Source organism: Geotrypetes seraphini, chromosome 1, assembly GCF_902459505.1.
Source record: "Geotrypetes seraphini chromosome 1, aGeoSer1.1, whole genome shotgun sequence".
In the NCBI taxonomy this organism is placed as follows: domain Eukaryota; kingdom Metazoa; phylum Chordata; class Amphibia; order Gymnophiona; family Dermophiidae; genus Geotrypetes; species Geotrypetes seraphini.
This window is the reverse complement of record NC_047084.1, coordinates 106,549,459-106,562,358: the sequence shown is the minus strand read 5'-3', so window position 1 is coordinate 106,562,358 and position 12,900 is coordinate 106,549,459. Positions and strand designations below refer to the sequence as shown.

Genomic DNA, 12,900 nt, shown 5'->3' with positions numbered 1-12,900 from the left:
ATTTTCACTGCTGTGCGTAGGCTCCGATTCTGAGGCCATAGCCCTTTAAGTCTGTCGGGCTAACAATACTGATGTGTATTGTTTGCTATTAGCGGTATTTTGGATTTACTTCTATTATATACCCACAATAGCACATATATTTGCAACCTTAGCTTTGAAACATGGGCAGTGATTTTCCAACTCATCAGGATACATGTCTTCACAGCCAAACAAGGTTTCCTAGCTAACTACAGCATAGTGCTGTAGCTTAAAGGGGGCTGATCATGTAAGTCAGTAGACAAACTTCAGCACTAGAAAAAAGCTTTAATCTTAGCATCTAGATACCCAAAGGTTTGCTCCTAAAATGCAGCAATAAGTGAACTATATAAATAAGTGCTTTCTGAAACTTTGCATTTGGGGCAAGGTCCCATCATCCACCTGAGGGAGCATGTCAAGCTGATGCAAGAATTTATGGCCAAATATTTGTACTGAAAAGAATTTGTATATCAAGTGTAACATAAATCAATCAATCCAAACACAAAATATTATCAAACAACAAAACTGAATTATGGAATTTGTCATTCTCTATCCCCCAAACCTCGCCCCACTATTTCTCCATAACTCAGTAATCTAGCTAATCTAAGATCAATTCAACAACCAGATTCTACCACTCCCAACTGTAGTTTTATTAGACCTCCAAGTTATTCAGCAAAGCAGATCTAACTTGCATTGTCAGCGGACCCAAGGAGGGGTTCCAGACTTTAACAAATTTCTTTTTAGCTTGTTTCACCATCAAGTCCACAGAAAGTTCATCTTCAGAAGCTCATGCATCTAATTTGCCCATTGCAACAAAGTGGGTGGATAAGGCTGAATCCATTAAAACGGGATGCATTGTTTGACTATCAAACAAACCTTATGCAGAACTCCTTCCACAATATCATTCATAATGTCCAATAAGCATTGCTGCAGGGTTGCATCCCATAAATGATTATGCATATGACTCAAATGATTCCGTAATATATGCCAGAATTTGCCAATAATAGGATAATCCCATATGTAGTGTTTGTAAGAAGCGTTTTCAAAACCACGCTTGGTACATTTCCCATCTGAGGGGTCAATGCAAAATGAAGTTTCTGTCTACCATACCATGCGATCCATACACAGTAACACAGAAATTAGCCATAAAGCTGGTGTTTATTGCAAGTGGCCTTAATAGAGATAAAGAAATCTCGCTGCTCACACCCTTTGCATGAGAGATACTCCTCAAAATCTTAATTACTTGTAACTCTTTAATTCCAGCACACAATAAGAATAGCTTTTTAAGATATTTTCAGTCCTTTCATAGGAGTATGAATAAAGATTGATCTGATATGCATCTTCCAAGTGCCATCTGTGGTTCATGATACTGATGAAGTAGTTGTAATGCTTTTATATACAATATGGTTAATATTTACTAGGCATTATGGCCACTGCATGGGTCCATTTCTGTATTTCTCTCTCCTAGGAAATCCTGGAACAGTCTAGACTCCTCAAAGGTCCCTTTATAGTCCTACAGGAAGAGGTCAGATAAAGTGAATCTATTCTAGAGGAATGCCCCAAGACTGGACAAAATCAGATTTTATTGTATCTAATGTGATTTTGTCATCTTTGTATGAAACCTTTAGAAATCAGCTATGCATGCAAGCAAAAGATGTCCAGTAATCAGGTTGTGAGGTTTGTGAAGAGCAACATATTATTTTTTTGTAATAAGGTTGTTGCTTGGGTAGCTCTGGTTTCTTGATATCAACTTTATGCAGTGTTAATGTAGAAGAGCCCAGTTTTAACTCTGTATGATTTCCGGTATGTTAGTATGTAGTTGGTGAAGAGAGAAGGTGGCACTAGAATATTGAAGAGTTCAGCTATAACCAGATGGTGCCTTTCCAACTAGGATCATATTTAAATACCATAAGGATAAAATTCAATTTGATTAGTAAAATATTAGCCTGTAACTTTCCTCTGGCCTTGATCAGATGAATAGTGTTTTTTCCCCCCCCCCTTGATTAGGCAACTTGTTATTCAAGCCCATCGGGAACAGCTAAATGAGATAACAACTTTGAGCATGAAAGAAGAAAGCTTGCTTTCACAAATTTCACAATCGGTAAGTGTTTGCTATGAAATATATATTGATATTTTTTTTACTATTTGTATCATGTACAGCACCAGTCCTAGGGTGCTAGGAATTGGGCTAGTTTTCAATCTAACCCAGATGCGTATGCACAGTAGCCTGTTTCTTAAACCAAATGTTTCAGATCTTTATAGAAAATCTTTCAAGCATACCAGATGACATTTGCTTTAGATGCTTAATCTCTAGCTGAGTCTGAGGCCAAGCTTTTCTGCCTGCTTAGCAACTTGAAACTTGCCTCCACCCAGAGGCAAGGGTGTGATGGAAGAAATTTTCCTCCCTCCCTTCTAAGAATAGAAAAAAATAGTCTAAAAATGAAATTCACTACTGAGGTTGAATACTTTATATTCGTTACAGCAAAATATGTGAGAATATTTTCAATATGAACAATTCATTACACAAATAGCTATAACTTTATAGTCCATCTCTCGTTCGTTCTTTTTTTTGCCCTGAACAGCTACAGTCATATGAAAAAATGAGGACACCCTATGAAATATTTAGTTCTTTCTTAAGAAATGTTCACATATCAATGTCAATCTTTTTCTATTTATCTCTGTAATTGCAGGTAAACAACAAAACCTTTCCTTGATTTACTCATGAAACAAAAGATATCCACAAAAATGTGTATTCTAACTGAGGAATAAATTAGGACACCCCTACATATCTTCCCACTTAAAGTGGCTGAAATCACACACAGGTGTATCACATCAGGAGCACATGATTAGAACATCATTACTCAGCATTTTGAAGGAGGTTTGCCCTACTTAAACCTTAGACATTTAGTTTGGTGTGCTCCTGACTGCTGTGGTGAGAGTGAACACCATGGTGAGATCAAAAGAGCTGTCTGAGGCCTTCAGAAAGAAGATTGTAGCAGCTTATAAGTCTGGTGTGGGATTTAAAAAGATCTCGAAAGAATTTGACATTAGCCATTCCACGGTACGGAAAATAGTGTACAAATGGAGGACTTTCCAAACAACTGCCAACATGTGCAAGTCTGACTGTCCAAGCAAATTGACCCCTCAGAGGAGACTGCAAGATGCTAAAAGAAGTCTCCAAAAACCCTAAAATGTCCTCACGGGACCTACAGCAGGTTCTTGCTACTGTTGATGTGAAAGTACATACCTCCATTGTTCAATAATATCCTAATCAGAAAGGAAGTATCTGATTGTGGACTGGTCCAAAAAGTAGTGCAAAGTGAAGGTAAGAAGTGAGGGGCAAGATGCTGCTTCCCGTGCAGCAGATAAGTCTATGTAGTTACAGTAGTTCTGAGATGAGGTTAAACTTAACTTTGTTCATAACAGAACTGGATGCAGGATGCTAGTCATTTTGTCAAACAACTGATGCTCTTGGTGGGCAATGTGGTGGAACTACTGCCAACTGTAGGGTGTAGCCTTTTTGGACTATTTTTAAAACCCACCACTCTAAGGTTACAAGGTGCCATGTTTTTTGGAAAAGATTTTCCTCCTTCCTACCAGTAGGTTGTCTGGAATAGCTGCTTTATTTGAGGCTATGCTCTCCTGTAGCCCATAAAAACCTTGTCTCTTGCTTTGACTGGGGAACCAGCTGGAACTTCTGAGTCTTCTGCTGCCAAGGGTAGAGGCAACAGCTCTGGGTTTTCTGAGATGGAAGGGAGGGTGGAGGAAACCTACATCTCTGAGAGTAGTAGGTCTTTCATTGCACTCTGCCAGAATACTTTCTGGATGAGCAGTGGACTGGGACAGTGACTTGATAGTATTGGAACGCTTCTTAATAAAGTCAGTGACCTCTTCTGTTAGGAAGCCGCTCAGTGCTGAGCAGCAGTGCCAAAGCGCGCTCCTGCTCGGTGCCGCTCAGTCAAAGCAAGAGACAAGGTTTCTATGGGCTACAGGAGAGCATAGCCTCAAATAAAGCAACCATTCAAGACAACCTACTGGTAGGAAACAGGAAAATCTTATCCAAGAAATATGGCCTCTTGTAACCTTGGAGCGGTGGGTTCTCAAAATAGTCCAAATAGGCTACACCGTGCAGTTGGCAGTAGTTCCACCACATTGTCCACCAAGAGCATCAAAGTTAAGTTATTTGACAAAATGACTAGCATCTTGCATTCAGAATGATAGACTTAAGGCAGATTGATAGACTTAAGAGCGATAAATCCCCAGGATCGGATGGCATCCATCCGAGGTTCATCAAGGAACTGAAAGGGACTATAGCTGAACTGCTTTATCTAATAGCCAATCTGTCGATCTCCTCGGAAAAGATTCCCGAGGACTGGAAGATGACGAATGTTACGCCAACCTTCAAAAAAGGTTCAAGGGGAGATCCGTGAAACTACAGACCGGTGAATCTGACCTTGGTACCAGGAAAGATGGTAGAGGTGCTGATAAAGGACCGCATCATTGATCGCCTTTTCGGACACGGTTTAATGAGGACCAGCCAGCACGGTTTCAGCAAAGGCAGATCTTGCCTGATGAACATGCTGCACTTCTTCGAGGGAGTAAACAGGCGGATAGACAAGGGCGACCCAGTTGATATTGTATATCTGGATTTTCAGAAGATGTTCGACAAGGTTCCGCATGAACGACTACTTCGTAAAATTGCAAGCCATGCAATCGAGGGTGAAATACTCACATGGATTAAAAACTGGCTAGAGCATAGGAAACATAGAGTGGAGGTGAATGGACAATACTCGGACTGGAGGAGTGTCACCAGCGGGGTGCCTCAGGGCTCCGTGCTTGGACCCGTGCTCTTCAACATCTTTATAAACGATCTGGACATTGGTACGATGAGTGAGGTGATTAAATTTGTGGACGATACGAAGTTATTCAGAGTAGTGAAGACGCAGGGGGATTGCAAAGATCTACAAAGTGACATAATCAAGCTCGAGAAATGGGCATCAAAATGGCAAATGAGGTTCAACGTGGATAAGTGCAAAGTGATACATGTCGGTAACAAAAATCTCATGCACGAATACAGGATGACCGGGACGGTACTTGGAGAGACCTCCCAGGAAAGAGACTTGGGAGTTCTGATCGACAGGTCGATTAAGCCGTCTGCACAATGTGCGGTGGAGGCAAAAGCGAACAGAATACTAAGAATGATAAATAAGGGGGTCACGAACAGATCAGAAAAGGTTATCATGCCGCTGTACCGGGCCATGGTGCGCCTTCACCTGAAGTACTGCATCCAGCACTGGTCGCCGTACATGAAGAAGGACACGATACTACTCGAAAGAGTCCAGAGAAGAGTGACTAAAATGGCTAAGGGGTTGTAGGAGTTGCTGTACAGTGAGAGATTGGAGAAACTAGGCCTCTTCTCTCTTGCACAGACAGAGAAGCCTGAGAGGAGACATGATTGAAACATTCAAATACTGAAGGGAATAGACTTGGTAGATAAAGACAGACTGTTCACACTCTCCAAGGTAGGGAGAACGAGAGGACACTCTCTAAAGTTTAAAGGGGATAGATTCCGTACAAACGTAAGGAAGTTCTTCTTCACCCAGAGAATGGTGGAGAGTTGGAACGCTCTTCCAGAGTCTGTTGTAGGGGAAAACACCCTCCAGGGTTTCAAGACTAAGCTGGACAAGTTCCTGCTAAACTGAGACATACGCAGGTGAGGCTGGACTCATTCAGAGCTCTGGTCTTTGACCTGGGGGCCACCACGTGAGCGGACTGCTGGGCAGGATGGACCACTGGTCTGACCCAGCAGCAGCAACTCTTATATTATTAACAAAGTTAAGTTTAACCTCATCTCAGATCTACTGTAACTACAAAGACTTATCTGCTGCACTGGAAACCACGTCCAAAGCAGCATCTTGTCCCTCACTTCTTACCTTCATTTTGCACTACTTTTTGGACCAGTCTACAATCAGATACTTCCTTTCTGAGCAGGATACTCTTGAACAGTGGACAATTTAATTCCAAAACTCAGGGCTGCTCACTTTAGCTATAACCACGTGTGCCTGACACAGTTCCGTTAACAGAAAAAGTATAATTTCTCACTTTATCAGATGTTTTCTGTTGACAGCAGAATTGATTAGGTACAGAGTTCTTCCCATCTCTACTACTACTGTACTGCTGCTTATCATGTCAATATGCTGCCAGTAATACACAGTCCTGTACATTAAGCATGTAAGAGACCATCCCTGCTCGAGATCATTGAAGTGATTGAGGAGACCACTATACACAAAAAGGGCTGTGCATGCTTGGAACTTTATACTAATTTTGAACTCTAGGAGAGCTCTGTCTTGACACGATTAGATGACATCACCCATTGTCGAGACCTCTGAGGTCCTCTCAAGGAGCATTACTATCTGTACCCTCATCAGTAGAAATACTACGATGTGATACCTGCAAGCAAGCCTTCTCAGGAGTAGCCCCCACACTCTGGAATTTACTCCCAGAGGAACTACGTCTATCTCCAGGAAGCAGGTGAAAGCCTGGCTCTTCCCCCAAGCCTTTAATACATAGGGTGACTGACTATACGCTCATTCTGCACCAGGACCAGCTTGCCACACACACTAACTAAATCAGTTCCTCACACCTTTGACAATATTAGAATTTGTTCAGTCAGATTCTATTCTCGTGCCATTCGTATTCCGTTACAGTTCAAAAAAAAAGGAACCCAAAGACACAAACAAATCCTGTTACTTATATTCCAATTGATAGATTTGAATTAGTATTTGTATATAAATTATTTTTCCTATATCATATGCATAAAGAGCTAGTCAATTGTAAATAGTAATTTGTAATATTGGACTTTTCAAAGAGATTTCCATTAGGAAGACATTGGCTGTTCAAATTCCTCTAAGTACTCCTGCAGCTTTATAGGATCAGTGAAATTCAGAGTTTTATTTTTACTGTAGTGGTTACTGTTTATATGATTGTATTCATTATTTATTTTAAACTGTCAAGAGAGACGGAATAGAAAATAGAAAAATAACTTTTTTTTGTGATTAAAAACAAACTGTGTATATATATATATATGTATATAAAAGTTTTTTTTTCCATTTTCTATTCCGTCTCTCTTGACAGTTTAAAAGAAATAATGAATACAATCATATAAACAGTAACCACTACAGTAAAAATAATCCATACATTTTAACACATTTTATTATTGTTATTTTAATTTTATTTTGGGGGATTTATTAACTGCCTTTAAGAAGAGATTCACCCAAGGCGGTGTACAGCAGGTATAAATTCAACATAAAACTTACAATTTTGTTAACAGCATAACAGTAGTAAATAGACCACATATATACATAAATACAATGAATGTGGTAATGTTAAAAGCAATAAATTGAAAATAATAGGACTATCATGAAACAGTTTCAAAAATGTACTTAACGGCACTGAAATTCAAATGAGAGAGATATAATACATACTACAGTAAAAGGGAGACATGATACTTATGCAGCATCTAATAAGCACAAATAGAACATATATATAAAAATATGTTTTGTGATATTGCCTGAAGTAGATAAAACTAACAAGAAAAATCATCTCTCCTCTGTTTCATCAAACTTTTTTTTTTTTGCTTCCTGTATAGGATTTTAAGGAGTATGTCACCAAACTGGATGAAATCATGGTTCTGAAATCAAAATGTATCCAAAGTATGCGAGCTCAACTCCAACTATACCTGGCATATCCTAAGTCTGCAGCAGAGAGGACACGAAATTCATAGGTTAATAAAGCTTAATAATGGAATTATGAATTGCAGCAGATACATGAGCTCTGCTTACCCATGTCTGAAGGCAGGCAGGCGGGCTCAGTCAGCAGCTAAGTGAACATAAGAATATAACAGCCATACTGGGTCTAGCCCAGTATCCTGTTTCCACAGTGGCCAGGTCACAAGTACCTGCAGAAACCCAAAGAGTAGCAACATTCCTTGCTACCGATCCAGAGCAAGCAGTGGCTTCCCCCATGTCTGTCTCAATAGCAAACTATGGACTTTTCCTTCAGGAACTTGTCTAAACCTTTTTTAAATCCAGGTTCTTTCTTCTTGAATCCAATACAATATTGGTTTAATTTGGATCTAGCACATTTTTGGAGTAGAGATTCACATGTCAAAAGATGACACATATGGACTCAACATGGAGAGAAAACCAGCTCTATATATTTCAATTATTTCTCCCAACACTGTTCCCAAAATTGACCAAAACAAGATTTGTACATACCTGGAATAATGTCTCAGTGGCATGGCCTTGTATTTCCTAGAAGAAAGATAATGGCTGTAACTCTGTCAATATAGGCATAGTTCATAGTTTTTTTGCCCCCAATTCAAAAGGTGTTTTGTGAGATGAGAATAAAAAAAAAATCAGTTCTGCTTATATGATCTTCTGAAAACATTGTTAAACCTCTACACTAATATGATATAGTTAACCACAGAGGTAATAATAATGCCTTTAGTGATCCTCTTAAAATGAGTACTCACTAAGTACTTTGCAGAATATAGAACTCTAGCCATATCCTTTCTTTCTAATTCCTATAGCTTTATAAGGGCAGTGGAAAGCATTTTACCCTATTATGAGTTCATTTCCTTTCCCAGAATGAGTGCCAGACAAGACCTGCTTAAACCAACAACACCACTGTAGTGCAAACAGGTGCACCTATTACTTGAATGCTGCAGAGAAAATGGAGCAAGAGCAATTAGGGATTAGTTTTGCCCTAAAGATCAAGGGACCACTGGGAGGAGAGAAGTTTGGCTAGAGGGAGGATACTCATGGCTTTTCTCCTCTCAGGCCGGGAGAGGGGGAGGATTTTTACTCGGGTAAAGAGCAAGAGAGTGTCAGTTTCAAGATGAGAGATTGGTTGGTACATTAAGCCAATAATGATCCTAATACTTCTCATCATTAATTTGAGCTTCCATGCATTTAAACAAATTAATTGGCACAATAATCATTTTCTTTGAAGTTTAGAGATATTTGATGTGGTTTAAAGCTGGCAGGAGAGGATTTTGCCCATTCAGTGGCACTTAACAAGGCAGTACTTCTAAATATCAACTATGACTACAACGGCAGCTAGATGAGCGCCAGCTGTATCCAGGGTAGGTGCTTGCATAGCTAAGTGAGCAGATAGGCCTGCCTTTTGTGCACTTATATGGATTCTGACGCTGAGTATTAGTCAACACTCCTAGAACTTCCAGATCAGCAAGTAACGCCAATGCCTGGACATGGCCTATCATTGAAGATCTGGGCTAAATTCTGCCTGGAGTTCTCAGTGGCTTTAAAATCTGAACATTGTCAACTGAATATCGGGCAGGTTCTTTCTAAAACCATAAAGAAAAAGAACCATATTAAATATCATTATTTGTCCTTGCCAACTTAATGTTCAGTGAACAGACCCCTTAATAGATTAACAAGGGGACCTTGGTCACCAGCAAACATATTCTATGACATCACTTGTGCTTGGGCCTTGCTAGCAGCAAGCTCGGTCACTTTCATGAGCTGATTTTCTGGTCTGTGCTTGATGGTGCCTAAAACAAATTTAGACCATGGCTTCCAAAGCTTGTCTTGCTGCAGCCAGAGCCACTTGGACTTTCTGCATGCCAGTAATGAATTTATCTGGAAAATTCACATGTATCAAAGATCCACACAGTGGTACATAGTTTATTTGTAATGGGCACAACTGAAGCCATTCTGTATAATGGATGTTTCTAGATAATGAATTTTAATGGAACATATGAAGCAAACTAATTTTTGCATTTGTGGAAATGTCACTGTCCTGGCCACACTGTCTGTTCTAGATCAGTTTACCAGGGGTCAGGCATATGCCAGCATTCCTCCCCCAAACCCAAATTAGCCCTCTTCCCAGTGGAAGACAATCCTGAAGACCTCTTGTTTCCCCCCTAGGACAGTCAAGGTGAGACCCCAGCCGGTTCTTGCAGACTCCGATTTCTCTATTCTGGGCAGTCCCTTCATTTAGCTGGGTGAACACAAATATCTGTTCTCCACACACACACACCCTTATCAGTCACTCTGTGTAGCATCTACATATGCAAATTAAGTCAACTGATAAGTATCCTGGCTAGACCCAGGCTACCTTCTCATAGGAAGTCTTTACAGGCCCCTTAGTGGCAGGTGACGGGACATATACCCCGTCACATACCCTCCCCCTCAGCTCAACCAACTGGAGTTGAGCTTCCTGCTCCTCAAGGTTTACTACTTAGGATTTTAAAAAAAGTTGGCACTTATGTGTGCTTTCCTTGCTCTATGGACCAATCTAAATCTAGAAGCCTGCAATGTTAAATTTCATTGCATTAACCAGGCATTATTATTTTTCATTAAGTGGAGCCATTTTAGGAGTGTGTGATCAATAACGAGGAGAAATTGCCTGCCGAAGAGAATAATACTGAAGAGTCTCCACCGCCCTTTTCACTGTCAGACACTTCTTTTCAGTCGTGGAATACTGTTGTTCTGCCCCTGACAATTTCCATCTTAGAAACATTACAGAATGTTCCTCCTTCCCCACGCCCTTGCTCAGAACTGGTTCCAGCCCAACCCCAGAAGCATCAATCTGCAAGATAAACTTCTGATTAAAATTGATGTTTTTCAAAACAGGCTCTTTGCATAGGGTATTTTTATTGCTATAAAAGCCCACTCAGCCTCCTTGCTCCAGTGTGGCTTATTGGGGAGATTATTTCTTAACAATTCAGTAAGGTTGGCCACTATTTCTGCAAAATTTGGAATAAGCCAACAGTAATAACCATGTTTCCACAACAGCAGGGACAATGTATCAGCCAGAGTCAGAAAAAACGTTAAATGGTAAGATAAAGACTGACTCATTCAGTAAAGCCAACATATGAGAAGGACAAGCGCTACTGTCTCAAAGCTCAGAGACTTGTAACTCTGAAGAGAGGAAGATTATCCTCTCTTAGAAAAAGAGTTTTGCATCCAATCATAGCTAGAAATGCAGTGAGGGCAAGTCCAACTCAAGAAGGCAACTGTTTGTAATGCTTTCAATGATAATATATAAGTTGATTCGTCTTTGAAAAAAGTACAATAGGAGATTGCATTCAGGTTGTACAGAAAGTGAACTTATCTTGTAAGCATAAAGCTACAAACTGTTCAAACTGTGGTCGGTCAAACAATAGAAAAATTCTGTGAAACTGGTTGCACAGAATTTTTCTATTGTTTGACCGACCACAGTTTGAACACCTTTATCAGTGTGATTCTTTTGCAAGCATTTATCTTGTGTGTGTGGCGGGGTCTCCTGAAGCAGACGCCGAAATGGGGCCGCGTCGGGACCCTGAGTATAGCTTTATGCTTACAAGATAAGTTCACTTTCTGTACAACCTGAATGCAATCTCCTATTGTACTTTTTTCAAAGACGAATCAACTTATATATTATCATTGAAAGCATTACAAACAGTTGCCTTCTTGAGTTGGACTTGCCCTCACTGCATTTCTAGCTATGATTGGATGCAAAACTCTTTTTCTAAGAGAGGATAATCTTCCTCTCTTCAGAGTTACAAGTCTCTGAGCTTTGAGACAGTAGCGCTTGTCCTTCTCATATGTTGGCTTTACTGAATGAGTCAGTCTTTATCTTACCAACAGTAATAACCAGTCATGTCCAGAAACTGGTGCAATTGTGTTTTGGTTTTTTTTTTTTTTTTTGGTTTTTGGAATGGGTACCTTTTGGATGGCTTCTACCTTCTGGGCTAGGGGTTTAAACCATACTCTTCCCATGCAATAGCTCAGGTACTGTACCTCCCATTTCCCCAGGGCACATTTCTTGGAGTTGGCCATAAGGCCAGCTCACCTAAGGGACTGACTGGTGGCCTCTAAATGCTGCAGATGTTACTTCCAATTTTCAGAAAATATTACTATGTCATTAAGATAGGCTTTTGCATACTCACTATGGGGACTAAGCAATTGGTTTATTACTCTCTGTAAGGTTGCTGGAGCCCCATGAAGTCTGAAAGGTAGTACAGAGAACTGGTAAAGATCCTGATGCATGACAAAAGCTGTTTTCTGTTTAGAATTTTCTTCTAACAGGATCTGTCAGGATCTAATGTGGACATGAATTGAGCGATCCCTAAATGCTCTACTAGTTCTTCAAGCATCAAGTTGGGAGATGTTATTGACAGCGTAGACACCAGGCTAATCCATCTGGCTTTCAGAACAGCACAACTGGTCTATCACATTCACTACTGGACTCTTCAGTGATCCCCTACCCACAGCAGTTCAGTCACCTCCTGTTCAACTTTTGTCTTTTTGGCATCTGGTAACCTAAAGGGCTTCCTTACTACCTCTATTAGATTTCTAGGTTGCCTCCCAAACATCAGTTCAAATGGGGAGAATCCCAGAGAGGCCAGAGATAGCTCCCTTTAAGCAAAAATGATATAGTGGATCGCCTTGTCCCAATCAGTGATCTTCTCTCCTAAGCATAGTTTTTATCATTTGTACTAAAGTATGGTTGAAATGCTCAACAAGGCTATCCATTTGAGGTTGATAGGCTGTGGTCTTCACCTGTTTAATTCCAAACATCTTAAAAATATCCCCCAACATATGTGATAGGAAATTTGTCCCTCTGTTAGGACCTCCCTGGGAAACGCAACTTGACAAAAAATATTTAATAATTCCTGCATGATCGCTGGGACAGTACTTATTTTCATTGGAATCATCCAGGGATACTTTATAGTGTACTGGTAAATGATGATAACCAGTGGGTGTGCATTTGATGGGCCTTAACAATATCTAAAGCTATTCTGTCTAATGGATGGGTCAGGATGGGTAAAGGAAACAGGGGAGCCTTACCTGGGAGTTTGTGGGGTATGCTCTGGCA

General features: G+C 40.2%; 1 protein-coding gene across 4 annotated transcripts in view; it reads left to right on the top strand.

Annotated features, from left to right (window-relative positions):
- The window catches only part of KIF24 (kinesin family member 24), a 185,323-nt gene extending 174,403 nt beyond the window's left edge, over window positions 1-10,920 (top strand). For all 4 annotated transcript variants that reach the window (XM_033935497.1, XM_033935505.1, XM_033935478.1 and 1 more), the window contains 2 exons: window positions 2,023-2,116; window positions 7,664-10,920. In XM_033935497.1, the coding sequence (XP_033791388.1) occupies window positions 2,023-2,116; window positions 7,664-7,798 (229 nt within the window). In that variant the 3' untranslated portion in view covers window positions 7,799-10,920. The remainder of the gene's footprint in view (window positions 1-2,022; window positions 2,117-7,663) is intronic.
- Window positions 10,921-12,900: the final 1,980 nt, after the last annotated feature.